This window comes from Nanorana parkeri, unplaced genomic scaffold (genome assembly GCF_000935625.1).
Source record: "Nanorana parkeri isolate BGI_ZX_2015 unplaced genomic scaffold, ASM93562v1 scaffold43, whole genome shotgun sequence".
In the NCBI taxonomy this organism is placed as follows: domain Eukaryota; kingdom Metazoa; phylum Chordata; class Amphibia; order Anura; family Dicroglossidae; genus Nanorana; species Nanorana parkeri.
The window spans coordinates 1,268,327-1,279,171 of record NW_017306311.1 but is presented as its reverse complement, the minus strand read 5'-3'; the positions used below and the strand labels follow the sequence as shown (position 1 = coordinate 1,279,171).

Below are 10,845 nucleotides of genomic sequence, written 5' to 3'. Positions count from 1 at the left end.
GCTTAAAATAAAATAATAATATACACACATATATATATATATATATATATCTATATTTCTAGCTGTTTATTTGGAGCAGGATTATGCACAGGACTGCAAGATATTCTAAGGGACAAAGTGGGGACACGGTCAGTTTCCTCTCATTAATATACAATGCAGAATCCAAATCTTAAGATCTTGAACCCATTTTTCTATACATCGTTTATTTGTATTGATCAAAAATAGATACATAGTATAGGTACAAAAGTGATTCAAATACAAAAGGCAATCAATACAGCATTATATAAGTATAATGAACTAGAACAGAGATTGCATTAAGCCAATAGAATTGGCTCCCTAAACAAAGAAGTGAAATCTTAAAAATACATTCATAACTTGTAACAAAATTGTATTTTATTTCTGTATCACTTTTGTCCCCCACGGTCCCTTTGTGTGTTGTAAAGTAGTCACCGCTCCAAGCTCACTCCCATAATGGGCTACAATCTCATGTTTAGTTTACTAATTTGTATTGAGATTGTAGTCCTTCACAGGAGTGAGCTTGGAGCGGTGGCTACTTTACAACACGCACAGGAACCATGGGGAACAAAAGTAACCCCCCTCCAGATGGAAGGACAGTGTCAGCACCAATTCAGAGATGATTTGAGGATCTACAGATGAGTGATACACACATAAGATACATTGTTGTTAATAGTTAAGGTACTTGATTTTTTTTAACCACTTGCTGTCCAGGGCATTTTCTTACTATTTGCGCACACGTGATAAAATATACATTTTAGTTAATGTACTTGAATGTATTTTTAAGATTTAGCTACTGAGTTTAGTGTCACTTTAAAGTGATAAGGCTATTTCACACGCTGATGAAATCACTTACAATGGATGCTGCTTCTTGATGTTGAAAAGTTTGTTACCTGTAGAAGCAGCCAGTGCCTAGAGCACAAAGGGTGTCTCCTTTCACTTGCGTGATCAAGTGGAACCACCCTTGTGTGTTCTAATAAGCTGTGTGTGTCTCCACAACAACCAAACACACAGACACAGCTGGGCAAGCCTCTCCCCTGCTCCTTGTTCCTGTCTCCTCTCTTCTCCCTTCTCCCACCTAAGAGAATAGACCACTGCTGGAGATTGTGGTGTCCATTGTAATCTAGTAGTCAACAGGAAGTTCTGGGAAGCCCAAAATTAGAGTTGGAGCTGTTTGGAAACATGATGACTATAAGATTTCGCGCAAAACTGTAAAGAAATAATTTGCTGGGCAATTTATATTTGTTTGATCTGGATTCATTATTGGAAAAAAAAAGAGGGGAATTTATCAGAACTGGAGCAGACAAAATCTGGAGCAGCTGTGCATGGCAACCAATCAGCATATCTTTCATTTTCAAACCTTAACTGAACAAACTGAATAGAGAAGCTAATTGGTTGCTATGGGCAACTGCTCCAGATTTTTTCACACTCGAGTTTTGATAAATTCCCCCCTGAGAGTCTAATACTAATTTAATGTAATGTCAATGATATGAATGCCATTCAGGTAATAAATCCAGTAAGCCAAAAAGACCATTTGATTTTTATACATTTTATCTATGCCCTTCTCAGTTTTATGGTAGTACTAAGTACTAAGTGGAGCACCTTTTTCTTTGGACTAAGTACCATATACAGTGCTTATATAACATAAAATGCAGCACCGTCTTTTCACACTAACCAGCATATACATCAGGTAGGTCATTGTAGACAATTTACACTGAGTTTGTTTGTAGGCAAATTAGCTATAATTAGCTATAACTTTGCGCTGAAGTTGCTAGAAGGCCAGACCATTATAGATAGGGAAGCAGGATGTTTACTACGACAGTAGAAGTGATTTTTTTCTGAAGATATGGGTAAACAACGCGATTTAACAGCCTTTGAACATGGGATGATTGTTGGCGCTCGGAGCCATGGAGCGAGTATCAGCAAAACAGCAGAATTCGTTAAATGTTCAAGAGGGGCTGTTGTTAAAGTGTTTAAAGACTGGACTGTCAGCCGAAAATCTGGGTCTGAACGTGTGAATTGTGGCCGTCAGCGACTAGTCAATGTTAGGGCAGAAAGGAGAGTGGCAAGACTGGAAACAAGACAACAGAAGGGCAACAGTGCAGTGTCAGATTCCTTGCATCACCTTTCAACATCTCGTGGAGTCACGAGGCGGCCCAACGAAGTCATCTCGTGGAGTCATCTCGTGGCCCAACGAAGTACTGATGGGGTGGTCATAATAATCTGGCCACTCAGTGTATATGACAATACAAAAATGCAATGTAAACTACACCTCTGAACACTGCAGCGTTCATAGGTGACCCCCAGTGATCTACACTGCGCATTGTTTATTAAAATGGTAGGATTAATAACTCTCTTTATATGAACAAGAAAAGCTGCATACACATAATGGTGGAACACACAAAAGGCGCTTAGCTTGAAAATCTCTCAAGTCATCAATACGAACCCCAGGAGGTCAGAGAACAAGTTCTCTGAACACACAGAGTGGCCTCTGATAGGTTTCAATGTTGTTTTGACTTTCTGTGTTATTTAGGATTCTTTATGGTAGTTCATGTTTAAAGGGGTTCTTTTCAAATCTGATTGCGTTATCTTACATTGAAGGCACAATTCTGTTAGGAAACATTAAACCGTGAGATGCATATAGGGGAGGAAAGTCTACATGCTGAGTTGCTCAGGATTTTATCCAAGCATTGCTGTGCTGTAAATTCTTCTCATAACAAAGTCAAAACCAATGTTCTCTGCCTTATGCTTTCTGTCTCTGAGTTAAAGCTGTGATATCTGTTTATTTCCAGGCAAGGACCTACAAAGCCGCATGTACTTTCAATTCCATGGACGGGAAAACGATCCAATCGAAGACTTCAGAGAAATAACAGTTTCTCACCTAACAGTCCTCAGTTTAACCTTGGTATTATTTTTAATATCCACTATAGTTTTGTGTTCATATAAAAAAAGAAAAAGTAATTGCACCCCATGGAAATTGTTGTCCTTCACATGAACATGCAAGGTTTTCATTCAAACAGCTCCTACAGGTAAAGGTGATATAATCAAACAGATGGAATATTTGCCTTTTTAATCATTTATTCAACAAAAAAATAGCAATAGATTTAAGGGTTTATTGTGGAAAAAGCAAGTATGCCCTTGCCTCAGCAGCTGGTATTGCCCTCTTTAGCAGAAATTACTTCTTTTAGTCATTTTGCATAACTGCCCACCAGTCTCTGGCATCAACTCGGTGCAATCTTCGTCCACTTCTGCATGTAAAATTCCAAAATGTTTCAATATGCTTGTGGGTTACCTTGCACGAACTGCTTTTTCGTTCGCAAGGGCGAGGGACTTTATTTTTTTTTTGTACGTTATTTATCTCATTTGACTTCATTTTTTTTAAGTAGAAGAATGTAGGTCACCAGCACTCAAAAATAATTAAAAAATGAATAAGTCCTTTTTATTGGACAATTGTGTCACGACAATCAAAGAGCCGACGTTTCGGGGCCACGCAGGGTCCCTTTTTCAAGGCAAAAGATGTGACAAGGTAATAGTATCCACACACCACATATATACCCCATGATGCTAATCAATTATTAATAGACACTCCCCCAGTGATGTCAGAACGGCGGGGAAAAACGCCATATTTAAAACACATAGTCTTATTTAAAATCACATATATATACTGTCCAACTTACTTACTATGGCTGTGACTGTGTTATGTCCGTCATCGCTACGATCTATATACTGAGGCATATAGCAGCATTGCGGTCCGGTATCCGTACCGTCGCCTCATATCCTGGTGTATCGGCGCGTACAATATACGTCATTGGTAACCAGGGTGATGGGGAGATACAATTCTCCACCATCGCAATGCGCATGTGTCAACCTGTATATCGGCAGAGTGCGGAAAAAACAAGCGTATGAATGTCACCATTACACAGGCACAGCACCGAACATCAGAATGGGGGGAAAATAGAAATATTTAAACCAAACTATATAAGAGAAAAAATATATTAGTGATATATATCAAATAATACAATACCAAGACAAAAAAGAACACACAATTGGAAGTGGAAAAATAAAAATAAAGTAATGAAATGCATGAAAATCTGAAAAAATAAGGAAAAAATATATGAAAAAATAAATGAAAAATTATGTCTATAAACAGGGGGAGAAGAACTCCAACTACACATATATACATAAACAGTACATCACATAAAAGACATCAGAACATACTCACATAGAACATGAAACACTAAAATAGACTCAGGACCCATATAGTTCAAAATATATAGCTAGAGAAATTATTCAAAAATTATTTAGATAATATAAAGGTATATCATAGAGTAAAAAAAACAAAAACAGTCTCTAGTATGTACTGGCAGTCTATATAAATCTATAACTAAATACGTACAATGACAAATTAATTATTAAGAATGTCGTATAGACATCAGGAGAGTATTGACAGCTACTCAACCAGATAACTGGATAAAGATAAAGAGGAATTGAGTCCTCTTGGTTTCACTGTGTTCAAGGTATGTATCCAGTAGGCCTCCCTTCGTAACAAAATGTTGTCTCTATTGCTACCTCTGTGTGGTTTTGGTACATGTTCTATAACCATTGCTTTAAGCTCATGTGTTTGATGATTTAATTGTGCAAAGTGTATCGCTACTGGTTTATTAGGGTCAATATCCTTACCTTGTTATTTGTATTCAATTGCTTACTTGATGTCGCTTTTGTGTTTTTGATATCGTTTTTTAAAAGCGTTGATGGTTTTTCCCACATATACCAGTGAGCAAGGACATTTCAATATGTATACACAGTAATCGGACACACAATTCAGATAACTGTGTATAGAATATCTCTTTCCTGTATAGGGATGAAAAAATGATTCACCGGTAACAAGGGCGTTACAGACGCTACAGTTATGGCATCTATAGCATCCCTGTTTGGTGGATAATTTGTATGGTGCAGTACCGTATTTGGAATGTGGGTCAGCACAGACCATTTTTTTTTAAACTTTTTTTTTTTTTTACCTTACTTCATTGCTACAAGATAGGGAGGCCCACAAGCACCCTACGTGATAGCATATTAGTGGCGACAGGAACTTCTAAGGCTAGGTTTACACCTAGGCGATACCTCACCGCGCGGCAAACGTGCACGATTCCGCGCGGATTGCCGCAAGGGCAGGAGTCGCCAAGGTGTGAGCCGATTGCGCTGTGGGTGCCATTATTTTCTAATGGCACCCCAGTCGCGCCGGGCGGATCGCCGCATGTTGTTTATCGCAAAAAAAAGTGCTTGTACCTTTTTTCTGCGAGTGCCGCGCGAATGTCACCCCATTGAAATCAACGGGGCTGTGCAGCAATCGCTGCCTGCATTGTACAGGTGTGAACCTAGCCTTAAGTTGACATTAGAGGTCTATTAAACCCCTAATGTTACCTCTCCATTGCAAAGAAGCTATTCAAGTGCAGATTGAGCTTGAATAGCTTCTTCCCTGGCTTTTCTAGCTGGGGACTGACAGCTGAGTGATCAAAAGTGATGCAATCTCTTGCGGCTCCATTCACCAGGGAGGAGATCTGAAAAGACATGTTTGCCTGTCTCTCTACCCGGCAACACCTATAATGCCAGTCCCGAGCCTGCAGGTGGGGCATCGGAGCCTGGGAAGCAAAGAGGGGGGGCACGCTTCACGAGATCTGGTGTCAGCTATATCCACCAGGAGTCTGTTTAGAGGGGACTGATGCCAGCAATGTACAGCATACATCGCTGGCAGCAAAAGAGAGCAAAACTCCGGGCCAAAAAATGATTAACCCTTAGATTGTAAGGGTTAAGTGCTCATGCTTGTCTAGGTTCAAAAATAAAAAAAGTTATACTCACCCACTCCTTTGAGCCGGCTTGCTCTTAGACCGATCCCTTGTGCTTTGCTGCCTCTACACTGCAGCGGTCTAAGGTACATGAGTCATCACATTCTATACACTGTGTATTGGGCATGAGGATGCCGAGAGGAGGAGGAGACAGGCAGGAGGGAGCGGTGTCACAGCCAGCCAGCTAGGAGGAGGATGAGCAAGAATCAGAATGATCAGAATCCTTCACAAGCACAGGAAGAATATACAGATCTAGGTACATAGGATGAGGGATTGCAGCCCATCCTCCACTGAGGCTTAGACACCTGGGGCAGTTGTGTTCCACTAATATTACTATAAGCCGTTCCATCATTCAGGTCTACTAAGTAATAAAGCCAAATCAGCTAAACAAATGTTGAACACAAAGATACGTGCTGCATAGGGACAGCATTGAAAGAGTTTTTACCTGCAGGGCCTCCTTGCACCGAACCGCCATTCCTACCGAATGAAGTGAGAAATGTTGAATATTTTCCATTCGATTATTTATTTATTCTTCCTGTAGGCTTGTTAGAGGAAGACAGCCACTGGATGACCCAGATAAACAGACTTCAGAAACTAATTGACAGGCTGGAAAAGAAGGTATTGAAATTTGTCTTCGTCGCTTTATTTATTTATTTTCTTTGTAAGAGCCACAGCTCAATCTTCCTTGTTAATATTGAGCAGGAGTCCGCTAACATTTTGGGTGCTTTAGATCTGCAGATGCTTGTACCTAAAGCTAATCTCCAGGCAGACTGCTCATTGCAAAGATGAAATTCATATGACTGCTGTTTTCCCTGCCAAAAAATAAATAAAATGTATTTCTGTCCATCGGGCTCTGAGATTTCCACAGCTCTTCCACACAGCACAGTACTGTCTAGCAGTGGAGGGCACTTGATCTTTGTTTTCTGCATTGGTCAGTGGACCTGCCATTAGAATGCAGGTGTACCTAAACCCAAAAAACAAAATGTAATATATTGCAGTTTAACAGCCCTCAGATGTGATGCACACATTAATATTTATTTTCACCTGGTATTCCTGTAAATAATAAACCTTCCTGCCATAGGGTGGTAATGCTCACTCCCCCACTGTATCTATGGAGGGAGTCATGGTTGTCACCCTAGGACAGGACTACAAACATTTCTTCCGCTCTTCATTTCCATTACATGGGGGGGGGATTTGTACTTTAGAGAACATTGCATTCAAGGAAGATAACATAGTTTAATGTTAAAGAGCCAAAAGCTCTTAGCAACCTGGGGCGCTCTGGCCGGAAAGGGGGGCGGTAGGTGTGCCCAGGTGCCCCAGTGAGATACCACCTGAGGCAACCGCCTCATTATAGGGACGTCCGTGTCTACAGATAAGCATTGCATAATATAATTGATTGAAAATATAACTTTATATTTGTACAGCAGAACCACCTAGTATGGCATATGTTACTGTAAAGTGCAACTGAAGCCAAAACTTTGTTAATACAATTTGGATATAGTAAAGAATTAGAACCCCTGCCAGGTGTTATCGTTGTCTGTGTCCCCTTATGGAGATTCGCCCCTCTGTCCTGGTGACCGAAACTACTAAGGGGGCTATTCACACCAAAGCGACACCTATTATGCCATCTTACATTTTTTGCGTGTGATTTACATTTGCATGTGAGCAGATTTTAGCACATTCATGGGAATGGGCAAAACGCACCTAAAAAGCGTTTTCTATTGAGTCTATGGGGACAAAACACGCTGAAATCTGGCCCAAAGTGCTCATGTACTATTTTGCGGGACAAAACGAAAAGAATGGGATTCCGGGGGGTGAGCGTTTTTTTGTCGTGCTGGATCAGCTGCGACAAAACACCTAGGTGTGAACGGGGCCTAAAAGTGAAAGGGAAAGATAATCCCAAATCTTGAGTTCGCCATAGAAATACAGTACTTGTCATTTACCCCAAATATTGTAGAAGACCGCCTTTGGACTGGAAACAGACCACTTAAAGGTTATTCTACTTATTGTGCGCTCAATAGTTGGCCGTGCACATATCATAAAGAACATTCTTTTTTATTGTTTTATGGTTTTAAGTATATAACTGTACAATAAAATGTCTGTTTTTGTAGTTAAGCATTTGATTTTTTCAGTTGGGTTACCGTGACAACCCCAATTTTTCTTGTGTACTGTCAGGAAATGTAAACCTCTAAGCAATTAGGCGGAACATGGTCAATCAGTACCAGGTTCTAAATCCAAATTAAAGTTTCTCCAGGCAGCCACCAAAGCTACTAATCTCACTAGAGGTTGATTATTATTAATATAATTCAGGATTTATATAGCGCCAACAGTTTGTGCAGCGCTTTACAATATAAGGAAGACATTACAATTACAATACAATTCAAGACAAGATGGTAAAGGGGGCCCTGCCAATGGGAGCTTACAATCGAAGTGAATAGCTGCAACGCAAGAAGAAACACAGGCAAGGGCACCTATGAGAGCAGTAGTCTGACCCCAAATTGAAGCAATTATATAGGTATAGTTCACCTTGTAATTTAGCCAGAAAGGCACATGTGTAACCAAGACAAACATATTTGTATCACAGTGTTGGATCTGACGTTTAGCTCACTGCACATTTCTCTGCTATAAATCCTCTATTCTCAGCATAAAAGGTCAGTGTATGGCTGAGGTTGTCACAAGAACAGGAACAGATGGCAAATATTCCAGTGGGGACACTACTTCTGGTGACCCTACTGACCATCAGGGATTTCCTTGACTTTGGAGGGATTTTCTCTCACTTTCTGGTGTGGTTATCAGACAGTATGTGAAGGGAAATCTCCCCAATGGGACAAGAAAACTTACAGCGGTTATAATCTTCCCCTACTCTATCCAAAGCTGGAAATAAAGTTTTGGCTTCTACATTAAAGATTCTAAAAAGTAAACTGAATCCTTCTTGTGGTCCCGTAATAAAATGGTAATTATTCTGCACTGTTCTTGTTGTAAAGGACCTGAAGCTGGAGCCCCTGGAGGAAGAGATCTTAGAAGGCAGCACAAAATCTGTAAGTCATTGATTGTTTTCCAGGCTAAGTGCTAGAACTTCCTCAGTAAAAGCCTGCCGGTGTAGCATTAGCAATAATCGACAACACATTTTTACATTTTTATTTGACCTGAAGTATTTTATAAACTGTTTTCCATCTCACAGCAAATCTAAATCTATTCTGTACAACTGCGAATATTGAGCAGTAATTGTCAGGAAAGGTGCGGACTACAGACTGATCTCTGTGGAGCGTAGTCTCTTACTTACAGCTCGCTCTACATCAAAATAATCTACAAATAGACATTGTAACTTTTTGTTTATTATTTTCAGAATGGATTTTAACACAGTTTCTGTTCCATCTCCAATGAAATATCTGTTTATTGTGCAACACATTTGTCACGTAAAGTGATATTAAAGTCAAAAGGTTTTTAAACTATTTCAAATGCTGATGAAATCACTAACAATGGAAGTTTTAGCTTCCTGTAGAATTAGCTGGTCCCTGAGCACTGGACCTCATTTTCTGTATTAGGGTGGCTCCTTTCCTTTGCAGGGTCCTATGGGGCCACCCTTGTGTGTGCTAGTAAGCTGTGTGTGTCTCCACAAACACACAATGATCATAGTCCACAAGTACCAAAGAACATCACCTGGCTCTCCTAGCATCCTTCATATTTGTGAGGCTGATGCCTGTTGCTCCAGCAAGGCACATATACTACAAACATGGCTTTTTATGTCTTAGAAGAGTGGTCAGTTCTTCCCTGCCCCGCCTCTTAAGCAATGCCCAACACATCCCCACCTCCCTTCTCTTCCTACATACAGATGGCTCATTTCCTAGAGCAGGACAATGGTTTAAAATTACTTTTTTTTTTTAACGAGACAGCTCCTTGATCACTAGCCAGTACCAGTGTCATCCAGAACCAGTGCCATACAGAACTAGTGTCTTCTAGTACCAGTGTCAGCCAGAACCAGTACCAGCAATCATCCAGTACCAGCCAGAACCAGTGACATCCAGTACCAGTGCCAACCAAAACTAGTGTCATCAAGTACCAGTGCCAGACAGAACTTGTGTCAATCAGTACTAGTGCCAGCCAGAACTAGTGTCATCTAGTACAAGTGCCAGCCAAAACTTGTGTCATGCAGTACCATTGCCAGCCAGAACTAGTGCCATTCAGAGCCAGTGTCATCCAGTGCCGGCAAGAACTAGTGTTATACAGTACCATTGTTATCCAGTACCAGTTCCAGCCAGAACTAGTATCATCCAGTCCCAATATCATCCAGCATCAGTGTCAGCTAGAACCAGTGTCACCCAGTACCAGTTCCAGCCAGTAATGGTGTTTTCCCAATACCAGTATCCTACAGTTCCAGTGCCATCCAATACAAGTGCCAGCCAGTACCAGTGTCATCCAATGCCAGGCAGAACCAGTGCCTTTACAGCCAGTATCAGTATCATCCAGTACCAGTGTCTGTATAGCCAGTACCAGTGCCTAATTACTACCAGTGGCAGCCAATTTGTGGGTATTTCTACTTTCCAAATGTATCATTCCAGTACAAGCTTTGTTCAGCAGTACCCTGATGAAGGGGCACCCCTGAAACTGAACCCCTGAAACTCATTGGCTTTTTATAATATAAGAGTCTGAGCAAAAAGAAATCTGGACTTTATGCATTCTGCTTTTGGACTTTTCTCTTTGCACACCCAGTTCATGCTTGAGCAAAGAGCAAACATTCGGCCCCCACTCCTGGGAGAGCTGCCTGAGGTTAATCATTCCCTCTATACTGCTTAAGAGTTGACTAAGAACACCTACTGCTTGAAGAGCTTCAGCACCCCCACACCTTTCTTCTATTTCAAATAAAAATCTGACAAGGTTTCTACCCTTTGCCTACTCTCCTAAAGAAAATATATATTTTTGTCTATGTCCCTGTTGCAAAATTTCCTGTTTTTGCTGCTGTCATTGTTATTTCTACCATATATATATA

General features: G+C 40.6%; 1 protein-coding gene across 1 annotated transcript in view; it reads left to right on the top strand.

Annotated features, from left to right (window-relative positions):
* The window catches only part of NECAB1 (N-terminal EF-hand calcium binding protein 1), a 112,874-nt gene that overhangs the window by 89,591 nt on the left and 12,438 nt on the right, over positions 1–10,845 (top strand). Inside the window, exons 7-9 of the mRNA XM_018572077.1 lie at positions 2,808–2,920; positions 6,400–6,476; positions 8,843–8,896. Of these exons, the coding sequence (XP_018427579.1) occupies positions 2,808–2,920; positions 6,400–6,476; positions 8,843–8,896 (244 nt within the window). The remainder of the gene's footprint in view (positions 1–2,807; positions 2,921–6,399; positions 6,477–8,842; positions 8,897–10,845) is intronic.